Raw genomic sequence first — 25,271 nt, 5'->3', positions numbered from 1 at the left:
ATCCCAAATTGTAATTGCTCCAGCACTGACACACGTTGTACACCTCACTCACCTGATGAATGAGCAGTGCTCCAAAAGCTTGTGATTCCAAATATGCCTGTTGGACTTTAACCTGGTGTTGTGAGGCTTCTTACTGTGCAACGCTGGTATCTCCATATCACACTTGCCTTCAGCTACCTAAGCTTAAATACAGTATCCCTACCCTAAACCTCTCCACCTCTGACCACTCGGTCCTCTTTTTAGACACATTTTAAAAGCTGCTTTGACTAAACTTTTGGTCATCTATCCTAATATCTCCTTATGTGGTACAGTGCACAATAAACAATACTTTTTACTACATTCCAATGCATGTGACAATAATAAATTAAGTCAAGTCATGGAATTGTTACAGTACAGAGGGAGGGTGTTTGACCCATCATCTGGAATGTCACCACTATTCACACCAGTAGGATTTTCCAATCCCGCTGTGGAGAATGGAGATTTGGCTGGGGGCTGAATCCTCTGACCTTGCTGCAATGGGAATGTGGCATGAACGGCCAGTGAAATCGCTCCCATTGTGGCTGTACCGCCTTTCCAAATGAACACCATGACAAAGTGCCATCTCCCTGGCCTTTTCCCGGGGCCACTGCACATTATTTCTATTCAAATAATCTAATATTTTCTTGAATGCGTTGATTGAAGCTGCCACTACCAGGTAGTGCATTCCGGATCTGAAACACTCGCTGTGCAAAAAAGTCTTTTCCCACATCACATTTGCTTCTTTTGCAAATGACTTTAAATCTGTGCCCCCTCATTCTTGATCCTTTTAGGAGCAAGAACAATTTCTCCCCCTCTTTGTCTGATTACACTCCTGTGGGGCTCCTTGATTACACGAATGGGATAAATTGTTGTTGTTGTTAAACAAACATGTGAACAATGAGGGAAGAGAAAGATACTTTGCTCCATACGTCTTATACAACACAATACAGTTTAGTATATCTGCGCACTATTGAATATTTAAGTTCATCAAAAATGGAAAACCGTGTAACAGTTCCCGCTCGGTAATCGTACTATTTGATTCGTGCAACGTTTTTCCAAGACAGTTGTCTGGGAGATGGTGAAACACGGGTAACCTGTTTTGTTCTTCATGAGGAATAATTTGAGATATGCACAGAAAAGACTGACTCGAATCTGATGGGGTAATATCAAATGTTGGATTAATCTGTTTCTTGTACTCATTTATGTTCATCTTGTTATAGCCCAGGGCGATATAGAGGTTCTGGAGACTTTCCTGTGGCCTGGACTCACTTTGCCAGGAGTCCTGTAGCGATTGCTTGCTGCTTCTGTTGGCTTCGTTTAAGCTGCTGGTTCCTGTCTTCGAATAGTGTCCATTTTCTCTCTCTTGTATCCAGTAATAATTGATGTTGGCTTTGGTCAGGCCACCACAGGGGACAACCTGGAACTCAGTCTTTGGACTCGACTCCTCTTGAAACTCTTTTATGTCCTTTAAAAACAGAAAGTAGGAATAGTTGGAACAGTTGCTGTTCTATAGCAGCAGAGTGCTGGGTCCACTGTTACTTGTCATTTATATTAATGATCTGGATGAGAATATAGGAGCCATGGTTAGTAAATTTGCAGATGACATCAAGATTGGTGGCATAGTGGACAGTGAAGAAAGTTATCTCCAACTGTAATGGGATCTTGAAAAATTGGGCCAGTGGGCTGACGAATGGCAGATGGAGTTTAATTTAGACAGATGTGAGGTGATGCATTTTGGTAGTTTGAACCAGAGCAGGACTTACTCAGTTAACGGTAGGGCACTGGGGAGAGTTACAGAACAAAGAGATCTAGGGGTACATGTTCATAGCTCTTTGAAAGTGGAATCACAGGTGGACAGAGTGGTGAAGAAGGCATTCAGCATGCTTGGTTTAATGGGTCAGAACATTGAATACAGGAGTTGGGATGTCTTGTTGAAGTTGTACAAGACATTGGTAAGGCCACACTTGGAATACTGTGTGCAGGTCTGGTCACCCTATTATAGAAAGGATATTATTAAACTAGGAAGAATGCAGAAAAGATTTACTAGGATGCTACTGGGACTTGATAGTTTGGGTTACAAGGAGAGGTTGGATAGACTGGGATTTTTTTCTCTGGAGCGTAGGAGGCTGAGGAGTGACCTTATAGAGATCTATAAAATAATGAGGAGCACAGATCGGCTAGATAGTCAATATCTTTTCCCAAAGGTAGGGGAGTCTAAAACTAGAGGGCATAGATTTAAGTTGAGAGGGGAGAGATACAAAAGTGTCCAGAGGGACAATTTTTTCAGAGGATGATGAGTCAACAAGCTGCCAGAGAACTAGAGGGCACAGCCTCAAAATAAGGGTGGGGGGGAGGGGCAGGCAGTTTAGAACGGAGTTAGGGAAGAACTTCTTCACTCAAAGGGTGGTGAATCTCTGGAATTCACTGCCCATTGAAGTGGTGGAGGCTACCTCATTGAATATAACTAAGTCACGGGTAGATAGATTTCTGATAGACAAGGGAATTAAGGGTTATGGGGACAAAGCTGAAAAGTGGAACTGATCCACTTCAGATCAGCCATGATCTTACTGAATGGCGGGGCAGGCTTGAAAGGCTAGATGGCCTACTCCTATTTCTTATGTTCTAGGTAGTGGTAGAGGTGGGTACAATTTCAGGCCTTCCAGTTTAGGAGTTCTGTTAAATGTTAACAGGGCCCGTTTCCATGTTGTAAACCTCTATGACTCTATAAGGTAATGCACTGACCTTTATCCAATCTAGAATGCTGTTCATTCCCTGTTTAACTAGGAGCACCATTTGTTCCAATGTAATCAATGGCAACATGATTATGGTGGTCAGCTGACCTGTTACAATGTAACCAATAGCAAAGTGCTGTTGTGATCAGCTGACCTGGTAGAAAAAGGAAGCAGATGGGGATTAGGCGGGAGAGCAGTTGTGGCCCAAGTGGTTGTGTAATGAAGTTTCTTTATTAAACCTTTACTTTGTGAAGTTGTTTTTTTTTTGTTTAATATTGCATGCTACTGGAGGATACTCGCTGCAGGACAGCATGATGGCAAGCATTGCTGCATCAGAGTGCCAGGGATCCAGGTTTGATTCCTGGCTTGGGTCATTATGCAGACCCTGCAGAGACAGACATTGTCCGCGTATTTGTGTGGGTTTCCTTCGGATGCTCTAGTTTCCTCCCATAGTCTGAAAGATGTGCTGTTTAGATGCATTGGCCATGCTAAATTGTCTCCTCAGATTACCCAAACAGGTGCCAAAAGTGTGGCAATTTTCACAGTAACTTCATTGCAATGTTAATGTAAGCCCACTTGTGACACTGATAAATAAACTTAAACATCACTAGTACCACGACTGCAACAGTTTAAGACGACCGAACAGTAGCTCAGTGGAGTCGGGGATGAGCAATAAACACGGTTGTGCCGGTGTCACCCAAATCCTATAATAATAGGTTTCCTAATGTCATCTCCTCAGCTTAGAGGCTGGTGAGACAGTAATGGGCATGATAGTAGATGATTTTAAATTGGGTCATTGGTCTTTATTTCAGATACTGCCAGCATAAATCCCCACTTGTACATTTCCATAACAACACTGCCTAGACTCAATTTCTGTCACTGAAATAGGAGATAACCATTTGGACCACATATCAATGCTGGCTCTTTGCTACAGCTCCGTTGTGTAATGACCTCAACAAGGCCAATGAGGTTGGCCTCTTGGAGTATGAGCTCCCTGACTGATGTAATGATTGCTGTCCAATCAGAGAGTCTCACCTGTATATATCATGCGTCTACTGGCACTCCGGATTCTGACTTTGTACTGAGGCACTCCTAGGAATTTGATTTATTCTATCCATATGTATTAATATACAGTGTTGTATACATTAGTATACAGAATTTTTTTGCATGTTATACAGACAAAGCATACTGCTCAGAGAAGGAAAGGAGAGAGCGCAGAATGTAGTGTTACAGTCATAGCTAGGGTGTAACGGAAGATCAACTTAGTGAGAGGTAGGTCCATTCAAAAGTTTGCTGGCAGCAGGGAAGAAGCTGCTCTTGAGTCAGTTTAATTCTATGATTGTAACACTACATTCTGCACTCTCTTTTCCTTCTCTAGGAACGGTGTGCTTTGTTTGTACAGCACACAAGAAACAATATTTTTCACTGTATGCTAATATGTGACAATGATAAATCAAATCAAAGCTTACATTAACACTGCAGTGAAGTCACTATGAAAATCCCCTAGTTGCCACACTCTGGCACCTGTTCAGGTATGCTGAGGGAGAATTTAGCATAGCCAATGCAGCTAACCAGCAAGTTTTTCAGACTGTGGGAGGAAACCGGAGCACCCGCAGAAAACCCATGCAGAAATGGGGAGCACGTGCAGATTCTGCACAGGCAGTGACCCACACTGGGAATTGAACCCAGGTCCTCAGTGCTGTGAGGCAGCAGTGCTAACTATTGCGCCAGCGTGGCACCCTCCCAGCAGGGCAACAATCAAGGAGATGATATAATCTTGTGTGGGGTAAGTTGCCTGAGCTATACTATCATGGTTTGTCTGGATATCTGAATTTTTATAACCACTTTTTTTTTCACTACTGTGAATGGGTATTAATCATGTAGAATCATCAAGGCTGCTATTCCTTTTGTGATTAAAATTACTTGTAACTTTCACACACAGAAAATGATCAAATGGACAAAAATTACCTCCCATAATTTCTTTGGCATCCATTGGGCAAGGGTACTATCTGCAGGATTTGGAACATTGGGCCAGAAATGCTTCTTAATTCTATAGGTTCAAGAGATAAACAGACAAAAAAATGCTGCTTTAATTCAATGACTCCAGAACTCACTCTCAGATATTCTCTCTAATGTAATTCAAATATTCTTACAAGTTAAAAACATTGCTGCCTCATACCTGTGTCGCTGGTAGATACAAGCTGTTATAACAATCAGTGCCGTCAACAGAGAGAACAAAAAGATGACCATCAAGAAGCTTTCAACTTCACCGTCATCTGACAATGGGAAATGTAGCAATTATTAGTACTGAAAGACAAAGACAAAGCAACATTTTATGATACAGAACTGGAGGGGAGGAATTACGTACCTGAGATTTGGGGACGTTCATGAGGCCTTGTGAGTACAGCAGAATATCATCCGTGGGAAGGTAGTGATATTATCGCTGGACTAGTAATCCAGTGGCCCAGTTAATGATTAGGGGACGAGGTTTCAAATCCCACCAGGGCAGGTGGTGAAATTTGAAATTAATTAAAAATCTGGAATTTAAAGTCTAATGCTGACCATGAAACAATTGTCGATTGCCAGAAAAATCCATTTTGGTTCATGAAAGTCCTTAAAGAAGGAAATCTGCTGTCCTTACCAGGTCTGGCCTACATGTGACTCCAGACCACAGCAATGTGGTTAACTCTTAAATGCCCTCAGGGATGGACAATAAATGCTGATCCAGCCAGCAACATACATCCCAGGAATGAATAAAAAAAATCACAGCCTGTCTTAAGGCTTTGGAAGAATTTCTGAGCTATTTTTGCCCCCTCTTAGTCTATCCAGAATAAACTATAAAGTGACCTGTGGATGGATTATCGACTGTTCTGCACCAGTCTTCCATGCAGGAAGAAGCAAATAAGTTATTTCCACATTGCACTTGTACTTTGTTATTTGTTCTTTTACGTGAACAGACATCAAATATCCTAATCTAACAAACAGTTAAAAGACATAGGGGCGAATATTCCCATTCCACCGGCTATGATTGCCGTGCAGGGGTGGACAGTGGAAAGCCCCGCTGACCTTAGGCAGGATTTTCCAGTTTTGGAGCAAGTGCGGCTGGAAATTTTCACCCATATTGTACAGCGATTAAATTCAACAAAACATTGGGCACCATAAAACTTCATTAACATGCTTTTATTCAGCAAATTAAATAAGGCTCAGAAATATGCTGTTTCTTTTATTGTAATGAACGTAAATTGGAACAGGTTTTGCCTATTCAACCCATCAAACCTCTTCTGTCATAGAATCCCTACAGTGCAGAAGGCGGCCATTTGGCCCATCGAGCCTGCGCTGATCACAATCCCACCCAGGCCTTATTCCCATAACCTCACATCTTTATCCTACCAATCCCCCTGACACTAGTCAATTTAGCACGGCCAATCTACCTAACCCACACATCTTTGGACTGTGGGAGGAAACTGGAGCACCCAGAGGAAACCCACACAGGCACAGGGTGAATGTGCAAACCACACAGACAGCGACCCAAGGCCAGAATTGAACCTGGGTCTACGGTGCTGTGAGGCAACAGTGCTAACCACTGTGCCACTGTGCTGCCCAATTCCTAAGCAACTTTCAGTTGGCCTCTTCCATTGTAGGTAGTTAAGTGACTAAATAAACTCCAGTGAGAATAAGCCTAATTTTCTCAATCTTGCCTCATTAGGGTGGCACAGTGATTAGCACTGCTACCTCACAGCACCATGGACTCGGGTTCATTTCTGGCCTTGGGTGGCCGTGTGGAGTTGCACATTCTCCCCGTGTCTGTGCGGGTTTCCTCCGGGTGCTCCGGTTTTCTCCCACAGTTTGAAAGATGTGTTGGTTAGGTGCATTCTCCCTCAGTGTACCTGAGCAGGTGCTGGACTGTAGCAATTAGGGGATTTTCACAGCAACTTCTTTGCAGTGTTAATGTCAGCCTACTTGTGTCACTAATAAATAAATAAACTTTAAAAAACAAGACTTTCATCCCAGAAATCAGCTTTGTAAATGGTTTTCAATGTAAGTATATCCTCCTTAAGTCAGGAGATAAAAACTGGACACAACACTCTATGGTAACAGATTTCTTTTAAACCTTGCAGAACTATGAAAGGCCTTGGCATTCAAGTTACAATTCTTACCAAATGTCTTGGTTGTAATGGCTAAGTTAGAGCCAGTTGTACTCCCTCCATCTGTGGAAACCATAATGTTGACAGCATACTCTGTGTTTGCCAACAGACCAACAAGGACGTAACTGCGTTCAGATCCATTAACAACAACAGCTGTGGAGAAGAGAAGGTAAATACATCTGTTGGAGTCAGAGAAATTCTGCAGACAAATCAACGGTTAGATCAAGTAACAAAGAAAATTACAGCATAGGAACAGGCCCTTCGGCCCTCCACCGACCATGCTGCCCGTGTGAACTAAAACCCCCTACCCTTCTGGGGATCATTTCCTTCTATTCCCATCCTATTCATGTATTTGTTCAGACGCTCCTTATTGTTGTATCTGCTTCCACTACCTGCCCCGGCAATGAGTTCCAGGCACCCACCACCCACTGTGTGTAAAAAAAAACTTGCCTCGTACATCTCCTCTAATCCTGCGATCTCATAAGTCCAAAGCAGTTTTCAATCCAAACAAACGTGACAAATGGTTAGTGGTCATTGAAAGGATAACTGTAGGACTGGAACTCAGAGTGTAGCCGCTCAGTCCATGGTTAGGATCTTGAGCCTGGGTTCACTCTCCGTGGGAATGCTGGCAGTGGGAATGCTGGCAGTGGGGGCTCAATTTCCAAAAAAATCCTCAGAAGTTGCAAATTTCGCTGGCGCAATTGTGACTTTCGCGTTAGGGTAACACACACGGGGCGTGAACCTGATTTGCATACATTATATTACCATACCCCACCAAATACTGAGCCCCTACCATAGTTTCAAACCATACTGTCGTGACGTCACGTGGCAATAACAGATTCTAAATGAAACTGAGCCTGTGGGGTGGCACAGTGGGTTAGCACTACTACCTCACAGCGCCAGGGACCTGGGTTTGATTTCGGCTCAGGTTACTGTCTGTGTGGAGTTTGCACATTCTCCCTGAGTCTGCGTGGGTTTCTTCTGGGTGTTCCGGTTTCCTCCCACAGTCCAAAGATGTGCAGGTTAGGTGGATTGGCTATGCTAAATTCTCCCTCAGTGTACCCGAACAGGCACCAGAATGTGGCAACTGTGATTTTCACAGCAACTTCATTACAGTGTGAATGTAAGCCTACTTGTGACTAATAAATCAACTTTAACTTTAACCACAATAGTTAATTTGCCCTAATTGTAACTAAAATGAATCAAATTTGTGGTTTTACTTACAATTTAGCTTGCCATTCTTATTTTTGTACAGCACTGTGTAGTTCCTGATGAAGCCATTCCGATCATCAACTGGAAGCTCATCCCACTCGAGCTGTACTTTGGTTTTCCAGATCTGTTTGGATCTGACTGTAGGACTGCGGCTTGGGGCTGAAATATAAATGATGACAGTGAGAGCCTTTTTAAACTTATTTTCTCCCAGCTTCCTCTGCCAATAGTTTTTATTCATTCATTGGATTTGAGCAGGGTCACATGCTGGCAAGGATCACATTTAATGCCCATCCCCAGGGGAGGCAGTGACCCCTGGGGAGGTATTATCGCTAGACTATTAATCCAGAAACTCAGCTGATGTTCTGGGGGCTCGGGTTCGAATCCCACCACGGCAGATGGTGAAATTTGAATTCAATAAAAAAAAATCTGGAATTAAGAATCTACTGATGACCATGAAGCCATTGTCGATTGTCAGAAAAACCCATCTGGTTCACTAATGTCCTTTTAGGGAAGGAAATCGGCCCGTCTTACCTGGTCTGGCCTATGTGTGACCCCAGAGCCACAGCAATGTGGTTGACTCTCATCTGCCCTCAGGCAACTTGGGATGGGCAATAAATGCTGGCCAGCCAGTGACACCCATGTCCCACAAATGAATAAAGAAGGTGGTGGTACATTGTCCTCTTGGACTGCTACTGTTGATTGTAGGTATACCTACAGTGCTGTTAGGAAGGGAGCTCCAGGATTTTGACTCAGCGACAGTGAAGGAATGTAGTCCCAAGTCAGGATAATGAGAGATCTGCAGGGGGATGCGCATGCTGTTCCCATGCGCTTACTGCTCTTACTAATCTAGATGGTAGAAGTCAAGGGTTTAGATGATGCTGTCAAAGGAGCCTTGATAAGTTGCTGCAGTGCATCTTGTAGATGGTAAACACTGCTGCTTCTGACAACTGTTGGTGGAGGGAGTGAATGTTTAAGATGGCAGATGAGTTACCAATGAAATGGCTTCATCCTTTATCACGGCAAGCGTTTTGAATTTTATGGACTATGATGACTACGCTCATCAAGGAAAAAATGAGGTACCCCATCCGTAGTACTGCTGGACAGTGGACAGGCTTTGAGGAGTTATATGTTGCAAAATTCCCAGTCTTTGGCATACACTTGTGGCCACCTTCCCCTCCTCACTCCTTGCTGGGGACTAATTCATGAATGTTGCTTTGCCCAAGCGGACATTTTTCAGATGTGTATCTAAAAGACAATCTAATCATAGGGAGCATCTTAATTTACTCTAATCCTGTTCTCAACTGGCCTTCATACATAGAAACAGAATAGAAAGTTGCTGTAATGATGGCCTCCTTCTGTACTGTAGGGATTCTATGTTTCTATGATTCTGTGATGGTGAAGAAAAATATAATACATATCACAAAAAAAATTAGATTTTAAAAAGACCTAAGTTTTTTAAATTTTGAAATGGACACATATCCTGAAGATAGCTGAGAATGTACAGGTAGCCACTGACAGGAATGGCTGCAGAGTATTTCTCTAAGGGACAATGGATCCCTCCCCTGTTTCTAGGCAAATGACTCCTAAAAGCATCTGAAGACTGATTACCATCTCTGCTAAAGACAAACAAGCATAATGACTGAAAGATCCTATATGTAAATCCTAAATCGACTAGTGTACTCCAGTTGGAATATACAATGGGGTAAAAGCTTGCCGGGAGAGCTGCCCCGCCGATCCTGTGTGTGTGTGTGTGTGTGTGTGTGTGTGTGTGTGTGTGTGTGTGTGTACACGCGTGTGCATGCGCATGTGCACCATGAGGAAAAGCACCTGGAGGTTTTCCATACTGAAGGTGTGTGATACACAACTTGGAGCAGTGCTCCTGGAAAAAGGGAACAGCCATCTTTTGGCATGAATATTTAAAAACTCTCTCTCTGACTGTGGAGGTCAGCCAACCAGCAAAAAGGATCACAGCTAGAAGCAAGAACTGAAATACGTTAGTCACACCACAACGCACCTGGATCATAGAGTCAATCTGTAACAGGCACAAGCTTCATCATCTACCCATCACAAGTTAAACTCCCTTTAACTTTTTATTATCATTGGACTCAATTCTTATCTCTAATAAATATGATTGTTTTACTACTTCTTTTCCCTTTTAGTAGTTAATAAACTTACTCAATCTTGATTCAAGAAAGTCTGTTTAAATTGGCTCCTTTTTAACTATAATTATTGGGCCTGGAGAAAGTATCCAAGACAAAGGGAACTTTGTTTGATTAAATCTTTATTGCTACCAGCGGAGGGTGGGTTGAATAAAGATAAGAAACCAGTCACTGCTTCTCGCCCGGGTCTGTAACCCTTAGGAGGTATCCCAGACAGACGGTAACAAATTGAGGAGTCTCGCCCAGATCAACAACTTTTGGAGCACCTGACCCAAGACAGGTTATAGAATCATAGAATCCCTACAGTGCAGAGAGGCCATTCGGCCCACTGAGTCTGCACCGACAACAATCCCATCCAGGCCCTATTCCCATAATCCCACACATTTACCTTGCTAATCCCCTGACACTAGGGGCAATTTAGCATAGCCAATCAACCTAACCTGTACATCTTTGGAACGTGGGAGGAAATCCATGTAGATACGGGGAGAATGAGCAAACTCCACACAGATAGTAAGCCGAGGCTGGAATTGAACCTGGGTCCTTAGCGCTGTCAGGCAACAGTGCTAAGCACCTTGTTGTTACAAGATAGTCCACTTCTTCAAAACTGAAAAGAGTAGTTCCCATTCACAGACATTTTTCTATTATTTTAAGAGTTATCTTATGCAAATCCTTTTCTTAGAAAATTGTAATGGCTGTCTGAATTTAGCTCAAAATTACCAAATGATAAGTTATTTGAAAGCTAAGGAGAACCTTTATTCTGGAAATTTTCCTTCAGCCATACACATGGACAAAATTGAGCTTTCCAATTTCTATCAGATTTCAAAATTAGATTATTTGGCACCAGGACAACTTTTCTTACAGAAATATCAAAATGTTAAAATGGATTTGATTGCCTGATGATCCAGAAGAACAGTTTCATTTTCAAAGCACAGAATCCCCCACACACTGATTATTATTCTTTTCCTTCAACAGCCCTTTACTAGGGGGTAGAGAAGCCTATTCACAGTTATTGAGTCTGTGCCGTTAAATATTTCCTTTTTATATTCATTCATGGGACATGGGCGTCACTGGCTGGCCAGCATTTATTGACCATCCCTAGTTGACTGAGGACTGTTGAGAATCAACCACATTGCTGTGAATCTGGAGTCACACGTAGGCCAGACCAGGTAAGGATGGCAGATTTCCTTCCTCAAAAGGATGTAAGTGAACCAGATGGGGTTTTCTGAGATTTGGCAATGTTTTCATGGTCATCAGTAGATTCTTAATTTCAGATATTTTTGATTGAATTCAAATTCCATCATCTGCTCTGGTAGGATTTGAACTCGGGTCCTCAGAACATTAGCTGTGTTTGTGGATTAATACTCTAGTGATAATACCAATAGGCCAATCCCTCCTCCCTGAGTGAAGGCATGCCAGGTAAATGACATCAGAGAATTCTGGCCTGTGAGTACAAGAGGGTGTGTTCCAGATGCGAATTCCATATTTGCCCATTCACCATCTATAAAAGGCCCAAGATGGGAGAGATGCAATAGCCCACACTTGCCTAGAAGAAGGCAGTTTCAACAAACTCAATACCATCCAGGATAAAGACACTTGGTTAGCATCCGATCTGCTATCTTAAAATTTCACTCCCTCCACCATTGATGCACAGTGACTGCAGCACGTACCAGTTACCCCTTTGGCAGCACCTTCCAGACCCATGAGCTCTATCACCAAGAAGAATAAGGGTAGCAGGCACATGGCGATGCATTAGATGGTTGATGATTGAAAACCTTTCTTTCATATACATTCACATATTAATAAAGTTCTACAGTTTAGCCACAAGTAAAGCTTAGATTAACACTGCAATAAAGTTACTGTAAATGCCCTTAAGTCACCACACCCCGGTGCTTGCTTGGGTATACTGAGGGAAAATTTAGCATGGCCAATGCACCTAACCAGCACGCCTTTCAGGAACTGGAGCACCCGGAGGAAATCCACGCAGACACGGGAAGAATGTGCAAACAGACAGTGACCCAAGCTGGGAATTGAACCGGGGTCCCTGGTGCTGTGAGGCAGTAGTGCTACCCACCGTACGACCTATGTAACATGTAGCATAAAAACTGACCTTGAATGTTGCAGTACGAAGACATGCATATCAGGAAATAGCAGATTTGCTTATCTTTATCTCTTACCCATTAACATTATTTGTAGAATAATTTCACACTTAACATTCATAAATGGTGAATTACCTATTTTTTCAAATAAGTCCAATACTGTGTACAAAAACAATGTGGCAAAATTCTATTTGTTGTCCTTACCGCCTTCTTTTGAATAAGCCTGAGTAGATATTGGAATGCCTGGTAAGCCATCGAAAAGTGGATAAAGCAAAATATTATAGAGGCGCAAAGGCTCAATATAGTCTGGAAAAGAAGTAGTTCACATTTTAGCACAGCTTTATATGAAAAAAAATCCCTCATCAATCCTTAATCCTTTACTGTTTCTTTTTCTCCACAAATAAATTCCCAAATTGGAATAGGTTGGTAATTTTTCACAATATTGGCTATGAGTGGTTAATCTGCTAAATCAGTTCTTACAGGACCATAAGTCAACAATAATAAACAATTTTTAGGGAGTCATTTTTATGCAGAAGTAATTTCCATTCATCGTTTTGAAAAGAACAGGCGCGATCGTACCGCTCGTTCACGTCACGCTCCCACTGCAGCAAAGTCAGGGAATTTGGTGGCCAGCTAAATCTTCATTCACTGGGAAAGTCCTGCCAGTGTGAATGGTGGTAAGATTCCAGCTAATGGGTGGGAATTCCCATGCTCTGGTGGCATTTTCTTTATGGTGGTGGATGTGCACCCTCTCCGATTGTCCAGGGGCAGGACATTATGGTCCCACTGCTGTCAATAAGGTTCTTCAAAGAGGGGAACCTTGAAAGCTTGTGAGTTTACTATCAAATAAAATTGGTTAGACTTAAACCTGGTGTTGTCAGACTTCGTACTGTGTTTACCCCAGTCCAATGCCGGCATCTCCACATCGTCAATAAGGTTTCCATGTCCCAAACTCTGATGAAGAAATGCAACATAAATTGGGGGTTCATCTGGGATGTTGGACCCACACGCAGTCAGGTACAAGTGCTGCTACCCACCATACTTAAGACTTATAACATTTCCACTATCCTAATTGAGAATGTAGCATCTGGGATTGGGAAGTGCAAAGGTAAATCCAGATAACAACTTGGTTGAATCATAGAATCCTACAGTGTAGAAAGAGGCCATTCGGCCCATCGTGTCTACATCAGCCACAATCCCACCCAGGCCCTATTCCCATAACCTCATATTTACCCTAGCTAGTCTCCCTGACACAAAGGGACAATTTAGCATGGCCAAACCACCTAACCAGTACATCTATGGACTAAGTTAGCTAGAATTCAGTTGCAAGTGAAGCAACTTTAGATAGAATCATAGAATCCCTGCAGTGCAGAAAGAAGCCATTTGGCCCATTGCGAATCTGCACTGACTCTCTGACAAAGCAGAAAGCATCCTATCCTATCCCCATAGCCACATGTATTTACCCAGTAATCCCCCTAATCTATGCATTTCAGAACATTAGTGGTAATTTAACAAGGCTCATGAAACAGATAAACAATATATGCAACACTCACATCTTTACTAATTTGATTTGCCAATCAATGTGAATATTAAAGTCACCCGTGACTGTTGCAGTACCTTGCTTGCAAACCCCCATTAGTTCTTGATCAATATTCTGTCCTATTGTGTAGTCACTGATAATGGGGGAGGGGTGGAGGGGACGCTATCAGCAATCTCCACCAGAGATTCTTTCCTCTCATATTGCTCATCTTCACTCAAGTTATTTCTACATCTTGATCCCCCGAATCAAAATCATTTCTCGCCATTCCACCGATCTCCTCCTTCATTAACAGACCTACTCCTACCTCCTTTCCCTTTCCTCCTCTCTTCCCAAAATATCAAATGCCCTTGAATGTGCAGGTCCCAACTCTGGTCAACTTCTGAACACCTCTCTGTAATGTTTATTATGTCATACTCATTTATTTATATCTATTTGTGCTATCAGTTCAGCCTTCTTGCATGAATGCTGTAAGCATTCTGATAATGAGCCTTTAATTCTATTATTTCACCATTTTTTTCCTAATTGTAACCAGATTCCTGTTTAATCTAACAACAGTAAGAAGTCTCACAACACCAGGTTAAAGTCCAACAGGTTTATTTGATAGCAAACGCCAACAATGGCAAAAAAGCAAAAGTGGTGTTTACCCCAGTCCAACGCCAGCATCTCCACATCATCATCTAACCACAGACAGACTTTCCATTAATACTCTTAACACTGGAGCTGGAACTCCCCCCAGTGGAATCCTGCAATCCTGCTGAAGTCAATGGATATTTGAATGGCTTGCCCCATCCATCGCAGGGGAACCAGAAAATCCTGGCCTAGGACTCGAAAACTGTTGAGCTATTAATTCCCTCAATCCCACCTTTTAACAGGAGAGACAATGGCCAAGTGATATTATCACTAGATATTAATCCAGAAGCTCAGCTAATCTTCTGGGGACCTAGGCTCGAATCCCACCATAGCAGCTGGTAGAATTTGAATTCAATAAAAAATATCCGAAATGGAGAATTTACTGATGACCATGAAACCATTGTCGATTGTCAGAAAACCCATCTCGTTAACGAATGCCCTTTAGGGAAGGAAATCTGCCATCCTTACCTGGTCTGGCCTACATGTGGCTCCAGAGCCACAGCAATTGGTTGACTCTCAAATGCTTTGGGGCACTTAGGGATGGGCAATAAATGCTGGGCAGCCAGCGATGCCCAGGTCCCATGAACTAGTAAATAAACAAGGACCTCTTGTCTTCTCCTGTTCTAATTAACCCTGGTGGTGACCTGTACTGTGTAGGTTCATGGTTCTTCACCCAGGTATCTAAGTTAAAGAAGCATTAACAAAATCATTACAAGGCAAAACAAATGCAAGCAAGGATTTGATATTCACTTACTTACCGCGTACAACTGCTTTTGTATTGTTGGTGGGTACTTTCTGCCAGTTGATAACACAGGCAACTTTCTCAGACATTGCACACCATTCGAGCACATAGCCAGTTGTTGTCATGGTGGGAGCCTCCCATTGCATCAGAAGGCTGTTGTTTCCATTTGAAGAGGCAACAAGGTGGGATAATGGTGGAAAAGCTGTAATTTAAAGAAAGCTGTAGTGATTATTTTGCCCTAAGAAAGTGCTGCACCTTCTTATAACAGTAATTTTAATGGCGAAATCACTGATGTTTCCACAATTTCTTGATATCCTCAACTGGCGAGAGATGTTTATGCTGGGAGCATGCAATCAGGTTATTTAAGTTTAAAGTTTATTTATTAGTATCAAAAGCAGGCTTACATTAACACTGCAATGAAGTTACTGTGAAAATCCCCGAGTCGCCACAGTCCACCGCCTGTTCGGGTACAGTGAGGAAAAATTTAGCACAGCCGTTGTACCTAACCAGTACGTCTTTCAGACTATGGGAAGAAACTGGAGCACCCGGAGGAAACCCATGCAGACATGGGGAGAAAGGGCAGATTCCGCACCAATAGTGCCCCAAGCCAGGAATCAAACCCAGATCCCTGGTGCTGTGATGCAGCAGTGCTAACCAGTGTGCCACCCTCTCATCTTAACAATAAATCAAGTTCCTTGGTTTAAAGTTTGAAATTTGCCGATACTACTCAATTAAAAATAATAGCATTCTCAAAAACACGATCAGATTGACTGGCAGAGCAAGCTTGAAGGGCTGAATTTGCCGACTTCTGCTCTTAATTCCTATGTTCCTACGTCATCATTCCTCTCACACCGTCATCTATATTGTTTATATATATAATAAGCTATAAGGAACCCAGCACTGATCCTTGTGGTACACCACTGGACACCAGCAGGTATCTGCATCCCTGAAGCCACTCAGATAAGAATTTGACTGTGAAGAGTTTACTTCCCTGATTGCTTTTCTCCCTGCTTAAGACCTCCCATTTAGCAATTTTCTGCACCAAACCGGACCTACTGCTGATCTGCTCACCCTGATAACCATGACTGTTCCTTCCTGAAACCTTTCCTCAAAAGTTTTGCATGCTTTCTAATTCAGTGACAGTTTGATTTACGTCTGTAATGAATGGGGGAAAAAAAACATCATGTCAGTGGGAAATAAAAAAGTTCCAGCACAAAACCAACCAATTTGGAAAATGTCCATTTACTGAAGCTCTTCCCCTTGTGACTATTTCTCTCACTATCCACACAGCAGTCATCTGGCAGAAACTCCTCTAAGTTGAGAGTATTTAAACTCCTGCTTCGTCTAAATCTTAATGTTGAAATCACATTGTTCATTTTCCCAGAAACAAACAGATTATTTGATTAGATAAACATGTCCATAGAATCCCTACAGTGTAGGAGGCCGTTCAGCCCATCAAGTCTGTGCTGACTCTGACAGAGTACCTTACCCCGGTCCTCCCTCCTGCTCCCCCATAGCATTAACCCCACACATTTACCATGGCTAATCCAACTAGCCTACAGATCGTGGATCACAAATGGGGTAATTCAGAATGGCCAATTCACCTAACCTTCTGTGGGAGGAAACTGGATCACCAGGAGGAAACCCATGCAGACAGGGTGAGAATGTGCTAACCACACAGACAGCCACCCAAGGCTGGAATCGAACCTGGTCCCTGGTGCTGAGAGACAGCAACGCTAATCTCTGTTCCGCCATGCCGTAGTGGGGGGTGGGGTTTTCCGACCCTTCTGGTGGGAGTGATATTCCAGTCTTGCCAATGGAGATTCCCTTGAGAATGCATTCCCCGGCAGTGGGACAGGCAAGCCATGCAAAACACTGTAGGTGTCGCCAGGACTGGAAGACCTTCGCCAGTGGCCAATAGCATGCTGTCTGTGCCACCAGCAAATACTACCCATTGATACAACTGATAACAGTCACCAACAGGAAGCAGATGAACTGTGTGGGTATTATCGTTTATGCTTCTCAAGAATGACGGACCAGAATCAATCAGAACGATGTCCATGTCAGTTGTTTTGCTGCTTACGTACATATATCTGACAATCCAACAGCGTAATATCAAACTCAAAAATTTAGAATTGAACTTTAAGATGATTTCCTCTTGCGTAATCTGTTTGAAATTTGTTTTCTGCCCAAGAACTAACTCATATTGGATGCATTTTCTTTTTGCTATCATTTTGATAGCGATGTGTGATTTGAGTTACCTGCTTCATTGGAGGATGGGATGATAATCTGAGCTTTTGGAGATTCTCCCACTGAATTGAAAGCAGCCACTTGGATTCTGTAGTTTCCGTCAGGTAAGTTGAAGCTGTACTCTAAGTTTGAGGTGTTGTACACTTTGGGCTCAGGTTTCTGCAGGTTGACTCTGTAACCCAAAATCTTTCCCTTTGCTGCGTTCTTTTTCAATGGCTGAGTAAAAAAATGGGCAAGATTTAACAGCGTTACTTGGATGGGTGCAGTAATTTAACAACAAGGCTACAGTATACTGAGAGGAGGTTTGTCTGTAGCACGCAGCACAGTGGTGCCTCACCATACCAGGGACCCAGGTTCAATTCCCAGCTTGCATCACTGTCTGTGTGGAGTCCGCACCTTCTCCCCGTGTCTGCGTGGGTTTCCTCCGGATGCTCCGATTTCCTCCCACAGTCCAAGGATATGCGGGCAAGGTGGATTGGCCATGCTAAATTGACCATTAATATCAGGGGGACTGGCAAGGGTGGATGCATGTGGTTGTGGGGATGGGGCCTGGATGGGATTGTGGTCGGTGCAGACTCAATGGGCCAAATGGCCTCCTGCTGCATTATAGGGTTTCTATGGATTGTCTAGTTGAGAGGACAGTTAAAAACTGACAATAATGTTGCTTGAACACTTTCAGTAGCTATCTCTGTTCCACAGCCAATTTTAGTTGTTACCTCACTTCAGGCTTTTCATTTCTTTGGTATCACTCAACTTTCTGGCACAGAAGTTGGGTGGTGGGGTGGGGGGGGGCGGTGGTGATTTCAGATCATCAGGCCACCATTGTTTACAAAATTGCCATAAAATCAGAGTCAACATTGTTTTATAAAGGGTAAATCTTGTTTGACTAATAGAACATAGAACAGTACAGATCAGGAGGGGTTACACCAGAGAGGTAGTCTTTTAAAAGTTTTACTCCACCCTTAAAGTTGCAAAGTCAATGTTCAAAGTAGATGGAGCAAACCCAAATCCATTCCTAGCTTGTTCCAGAAACCCAGTTGAAAATCCAACTGAATTCAATTCATGGTCCCCACAAGTTAGGCAGCAAAGTTAGGAATAACTCAGTTGAAAAGTGTAGCACAGCAATAGAACTAACTGTTGAATACACTGTGCTCGTTTGCAAAACTAATTTGATTTGTTGAATTTTTCTTGTTTTGTGATGATTATTTTTAATTAGCCCACTTTCTATCCAGACATTTTTTTTGAGTTGAGAGTTGAGATTTGAAATTTGTGTGGTCATAAGTAGGAGGATTGTCTTTTCAATGTACAACACCAAATGAAAAACAGCAGAGGTTGTAGTGATGATACTGAGAGAGAGTTCTGAGTTGAAATGTTACCAGCTCTACTATTAAACATTACAACAAAGAGTACCTTCCACATCACACGCACCCTACGTGTCCCAGTCGAGTCTGGGGCATCAATGCTTCTCCAAATCTGGAGCTTTTCAGCTGGAGCTAACAGCAAGAAAGAAATTGATGCAAATTAATTAAAGTGCAGCAAATGAGAAACATACCAAAAAGTATAAATACAGTTGGTCAAAATATTAATTAGCATCTTGCACTTTGGGATTTGACCATAAAATGTAAGAGCAGAAGTAGGCCATTCGATCCATCAAGTTTGCTCTGTCTTTCAATGAGATCATGACTGATCTGATATGATAATCCTCAATTCCAACATCCTATCTTTTCCTCATAACCCTCGATTCCCTTACAGATTAAAAATCTGTCCATCTCAGTATTGAACATATTTAATGTCTCTACAGCCCTCCGCAGTGAAGAATCCCACAGATTCACTGCCCTCAGAAGAAATTCCTACTCATTTCTGTTTCAATTGGGCAAACTTTTACTCTGAGACTACGGGCAGGATTTTTGCTCGTTGCAAAACCGTGAAATCCTATTCAAGGTCAATAGACCTTCCCATTGTCTGCCCCTTACACAGGGCAGTAAAATTCCAGCCCATGTCCTAATTTGCTGGGCTGTTCCACATGGAGAAGCAACCTCTCTGTAACTACCCCGTCAAGCCCTGAGAATCCTAAATGTTTCAAATGAGATCACCTCTCATTCTTTTAAATTCCAATGAGTATAATCTCAAACTACTCAAACTCTCCTCATAAGAAAATTCCACAATATCTAAGATCAACGTAACGAACCCTCTCTGGACTGCCTCCACTGCCAGTATCTCATTGCTTAAATAAACCACCACCCCTGCCCCCCTGGCTCTCCTTACAGATGCTGCCAGAGCTGCTGAGATTTTCCAGCACTTTCTCTTTTGGTCTCTTATGGTCTAACTAGTGCCTTGTATAGTTTTAGCAAGAATTATTTGGAAGTAATTTAAAGTTGTGTGAATAGATTACAATGCATCCTGTTAAAGAGGCATTGGAAGCTGATTTTGCAGATTAAATAAACATGATTACTCATGTTTAAACTGTACAAAGGAAACTATTGCAGCAGAATCCCAAAGCTGTACAGAAAGAAGACTGGATTCCCTCTGCCAATCCTCTGGCATTTCATGTTTAATGAAGAAAAGTTACATAAAAATACATAATATTAATTGCATCATTATAAATATGACCATTTTGACAGTGATCTGTGATCAAAGGTTGCAATAGCAGCAGCTTGTGGGTATTTCTGTACTCACTACTCTCTGATGTAATGCCGGTACTCTCATTACTCCATTCACTCCATGGACTAGTTTCAGTTCTCTGCTTGCAACGAATCTTTAGCTGGTACTCTGTATAAGGTAGGAGATCGCACAATCTGAAGAATGTACTGTTTATTACTGCTAAAGGAACCTGTGTAAGAAACAACAAGACTTTGGGATAACTAGTACAGGTGCTACTAAAACTCTAAAGTCACAATGGTCAGGATTTTATTGTGCTGAATTGAACTGGCTTGTTGTCCCGTTGGTACAATAAGGTCATTGGAAAAAAAGAAACTAATGTGTTCGGGTCTTATTAAGGAGATCAGGGGTTATGGGGAAAAGGCATGAGAACGCGGATGAGAAAAACATCAGTCATGATTGAATGGTGGAGCAGACTCGATGGGCCGAGTGGCCTCATTCTGCTCTGATGTTTTATGGTCTCAAAAGAGACCACCACCTCTTCCCAAGCTCCAGGGACACTCAGAAAAAAATCTTCAGGGGTTAACAACTTCTTGCAATTTAAGTAATGAGTTTTTCTCTCCAAATCAGACATCACATGTGTTTTGTGAAAGAACATAAGAACATAAGAAATAGGAGCAGGAGTAGGCCATCGAGCCCTTCGAGCCTGCCCCGCCATTCAATAAGATCATGGCTGATCTGAGGTGGATCAGTTCCACATTCCCGCTTTCTCCCCATAACCCTTAATTCCCCTGTCTATCAGAAACCTATCTACCCGTGACTTAAATATATTTAGCGAGGCAGCCTCCACCACTTCAATGGGCAGAGAATTCCAGAGATTCACCACCCTTTGAGTGAAGAAGTTCCTCCTCAACTCCGATCTAAACTGCCCCCCACCTTATCTTGAGGCTGTGTCCTCTAGTCCTGCTATCCTTTCTAAGCAGGAAGAATCTCTCTACCTCTACCCTATCCATCCCCTTCCTTATCTTATACGTCTCTATAAGATCCCCCCTCATCCTTCTAAACTCCAACGAGTACAGACCCAGTCTATTTAGTCTCTCTTCATAGGCCAACCCCCTCATCTCCGGTATCAGCCTAGTGAACCTCCTCTGCACTCCCTCCAAGGCCAATATATCCTTCCGCAAGTGCGGCGACCAAAACTGCACATAGTACTCCAGCTGCGGCCTCACCAGTGCCCTGTACAGTTGCAGCAAGACTTCCCTACTTTTATATTCTATCCCCCTCGCTATAAAGGCCAGCATCCCATTTGCTTTCTTGATCACCTGCTGCACCTGCAGACTGGGTTTTTGCGACTCGTGCACAAGGACCCCCAGGTCCATCTGCACCGTAGCATGTTGCAGCTTTTCGCCTTTTAAATAATAATCCCTCCTACTATTATTTCTGCCAAAGTGGATAACCTCTCATTTGCTAACATTATACTCCATCTGCCAGGTCCTCGCCCACTCGCTCAGCCTATCCAGATCTCTCTGCAGACTTTCCACACCCTCCACACAATTTGCTTTTCCACTCATCTTCGTGTCATCAGCAAATTTCGTCACCCTACACTCAGCCCCCTCCTCCAGATCATCTATATAAATGGTAAATAGCTGAGGTCCCAGCACCAATCCCTGCAGCACTCCACTTGTCACCAACTACCAACCAGAATAGCACCCATTGATACCAACTCTCTGCTTCCTATTAGACAGCCAATCCTCTATCCACGCTAACACCTTACCCCCAACTCCGTGCACCCTAATCTTCTGTAGCAACCTTTTGTGAGGCACCTTATCAAATGCCTTTTGGAAATCTAGAAACACCACATCCATCGGTTCCCCTCTGTCTACCACACTAGTCACATCCTCATAGAAATCCAATAAATTCGTCAAACACAACTTCCCCTTAGCGAATCTGTGCTGCGTCTGCTCGATCAAACCATTCTTTTCTAGGTGAATGATTTAATTCTGAAAGCCTTTATATCACTTATTGCCCCGCCCTTTGGAAGCATATGAAGGTTATGTCAGAACATTTCACCCAGAAGGGTGGCACAGTGGTTAGCACTGCTGCCTCACAATGCCAGGGACCCAGGTTCGATTCTGCCCTAGGGTCACTGTCTTTGTGGAATTTGCACATTCTCCCCATATCTGCATGGGTTTGCTCCAGGTGCACCTGTTTTCTCCCACAGTCAAAAGATGTGGGGGTTAGGTTGATTGGCCATGCTAAATTGCCCTTTGTGCTAGGGGGATTGGCAAGGTAAATAAGTGTAGTTACGGAGATAGGGCCTGGGTGGGATTGTGGCTGGCACAGGCTCGATGGGCCTAATGGCCTCCTCCTGCACTGTAGGGATTCAATAATTCCAAAGGACATTAAATGTCCCACAGCTTTGGTGGTGGAGCAAGTGGATAATGCACTTAAAGGTACATGTCGCTATGTGGAGAAACTGGGCACAGACTAAACGCCTCTCTTTTTTGGATTCAACTGCTAACAACTGCCCTATTTGTGTGTACAATTCCCTTAAGGCCAATATTCCATTTCCCTTCCCTATTACCTGCTGAATGTGCACGCTAGCTTTTTGTGATTTATGTATGAGGACCCCCAAATCCCCCAGTGCTGCAGCTTCTTCACTGAAAATAATATTTGGCTTCTTTATTCTTTCCACCAATATGCACAACTTCACATTTTTCTAGACTATATTCCACCTGCCAAGCTTTTGTCCACTCACTTAACCTGTTTTATCTTTCTGTAGACTCTTATCTTCAACACTTGCCATCCCACCAATTTTGTGTCACCCACAAAGCTGGCAATAGTACATTCATTTCCCTCATTCAAGTGATTAATTATATATTGTAAATAACTGCGGCCCCAGTTCTTGTGGAAAACTCCACTAGTTACAGGTTGTCAGCCTAAAAATTCCCCTCTTATCCCAGCTCTCTGGCTTCTACTGGTCAGCCAATCCTCTATCCATGATTCTCTATTACCCCCACACTCCTTCCCTTGTTAAGTAGCCTTTTTTGTGCTTTCTTATTGGCTGCATTTTGGAAATCCAAGTTTATTACATCTACTGGATCCCCTTTATCGATCCTGATCATTACCATCTCAAAACATTTCAGTAAATTTGTCAGGCATGATTGTCCCCTTTATGGAGCTGTGCTGATTCTGTTTGATTACACTGTGTATTTCTAAATGCTGTATTACATCTTTTATAATAGGCTTGAGTTAACACCTATAGTTACCTGTTCTTTATCTCCCTCCCTTTTTAAGTAAGGGTGAAAAATTGGCAGTTTTACAATCCTCTGGGACTTCTCCAGAATTTACGGAATCTTGGAAGATTACTACCAGTATATCCACTATCCCTGTAGCTACTTCCTTTAATATCCCAGGACGCAACTCATCAGATCCAGGAGACTTATTGGCCCGTGGGCTGATTAGAGAAAAATGTACCTGGAAAACTAGAGATAATTATTGTATTTATTTCCTCTCCCTTCTTTTGCTCCTTGATTATTTACTATTTTTGGAATGCTGTCAATATCCTCTACCTTGAAGACTGATAGAAACTATTTATTTAATGCCTTTGCCATTTCCTGGTACCCCATTATTATTCCCCCGTCTTAATCTCTAAGAGGCCAATGTTCCCTTTGATCTCCCTCTTCCTTTATATATATTTAAAAGGAGCTCTTACTGGGTGTTTTCAATTACTTGCTAGTTTATTCTCAGTTTATCTTCTCTTTCTTTATTATTTTTTGGTCATCTGTTGGGATTTTAAAACTTTCCTAATTCTCTGACTTACTATAAATCTTTGCCACATTATATAATCTTTCAGTTCAAACTATCCTTATTTTTTGTGGTTATTTTATCCCCTTTCTGGAATCCTTCCTCACTGGGATATATTTTTGTTGTGAGTCATGGACTATTTTTATAAATGTCTGCCATTGTTATTCAACCATCTTTTCTGTTGAACAGTCCAGAGAGTGTACTGCACGGCTGTACTCATCATCTTCTGCTCACCTTGGATTGACCTTTGATATCTTCCAACTAAGTTCAGTTTTCCGAGATGTTTTGGTCTCCAATTGCAGTTTTGGTTTTAATTTCCATGAAATCTGAAGGAGGGTCAGTTTGCTTTCTCTATTTAGTTAGGGCCTGTCTCAAAAGAAAATACACAAACTCTGGCCACAGATTTCACCCCACTGCCCACTCTCTTGACCGCAGCACACAAGTGGCCTAGAGGTACTAGGGACCAGGGTAATAAATATTAATCTCTTTTCTCATTACAAACTGGCTAATCATTTCAGCAATGAAAGATCAGAAACATACTCCAGCTTAAAACATAACATTGCTTCAGGAACACACTGACCAAAATAATTTCCACAAATCACATGACATGTTACTCAAGGAAAGAAGCTTACCTTTCTGACTGATTTTTGTCTTGCGTTCATTATGATAGGGGTGTTCCTATTGAGATTTGAACTTTCTGAACTTTGATGTGAAAGAAAGAATTTTAGTGACGAGAGAAACTGAATGAGTCTATTGAGCAACAAAGGGATTCAACTCACAAGTGAAGGGCCCCACATGACCAATCAGGACGTGTCTGACCACCACAATGAGAATATTGTGTCTACATGAAGTGGAAATGGGCAAGAGCTTCAGGTTTCTAGGTGTTCCAATCGCCAACAAACTGCCCTGGTCCCCCCACACCGATGCTGTAGCTAAGGAAACCCACAAATGCCTTTAATTTCTCAGGAGGCTAAGGAAATTTGGCATGTCTGCTAATACTTGCACTAATTTCTACAGATGCACCACAGAAAGCATCCTTCCTATATGTATCACAGCTTCTTATGGCTCCTGCTCTGACCAAAACTGCAAGAAACTACAAAGGGTTGTGAAGATAGCCCAGCCCATCACTCAAACCTGCCTCTCACTCATTGACTCCGTCTACAATTCCCACTGCCTCAGAGGAGCAGCTGGCATAACCAATGACCCTATGCACCCCGGGCATACTCTCTTCCACCTTTTTCCATCGGGAAAAAGATACAAAAGTCTGAAAAACCATACTAACCAACCCAAGAACAGCTTCTTCCCTGCTGCCAAACTTTTACCATAGAACCATAGAAAATTT

The 25,271-nt window shown here is 42.6% G+C and overlaps 1 protein-coding gene across 1 annotated transcript in view; it reads right to left on the bottom strand.

The window, feature by feature from the left end:
- Positions 1–985: 985 nt before the first annotated feature.
- LOC145358893 (interleukin-6 receptor subunit beta-like) overlaps positions 986–25,271 on the bottom strand; it is a 51,823-nt gene continuing 27,537 nt past the window's right edge. The window contains exons 6-15 of the mRNA XM_080213267.1: positions 20,201–20,354; positions 18,935–19,017; positions 17,536–17,740; positions 15,291–15,476; positions 12,567–12,668; positions 8,120–8,266; positions 6,908–7,048; positions 4,930–5,026; positions 4,719–4,800; positions 986–1,483 (exon numbers count right to left, since the gene is read on the bottom strand). Of these exons, the coding sequence (XP_080069393.1) occupies positions 986–1,483; positions 4,719–4,800; positions 4,930–5,026; positions 6,908–7,048; positions 8,120–8,266; positions 12,567–12,668; positions 15,291–15,476; positions 17,536–17,740; positions 18,935–19,017; positions 20,201–20,354 (1,695 nt within the window). The remainder of the gene's footprint in view (positions 1,484–4,718; positions 4,801–4,929; positions 5,027–6,907; positions 7,049–8,119; positions 8,267–12,566; positions 12,669–15,290; positions 15,477–17,535; positions 17,741–18,934; positions 19,018–20,200; positions 20,355–25,271) is intronic.

This window comes from Carcharhinus amblyrhynchos, chromosome 26 (assembly GCF_965287045.1).
Source record: "Carcharhinus amblyrhynchos chromosome 26, sCarAmb.v2.hapA, whole genome shotgun sequence".
NCBI classification, from domain to species: Eukaryota; Metazoa; Chordata; class Chondrichthyes; order Carcharhiniformes; family Carcharhinidae; genus Carcharhinus; species Carcharhinus amblyrhynchos.
The sequence above is the reverse complement of the archived record's forward strand: the minus strand, read 5'-3'. Positions and strand labels throughout refer to the sequence as shown.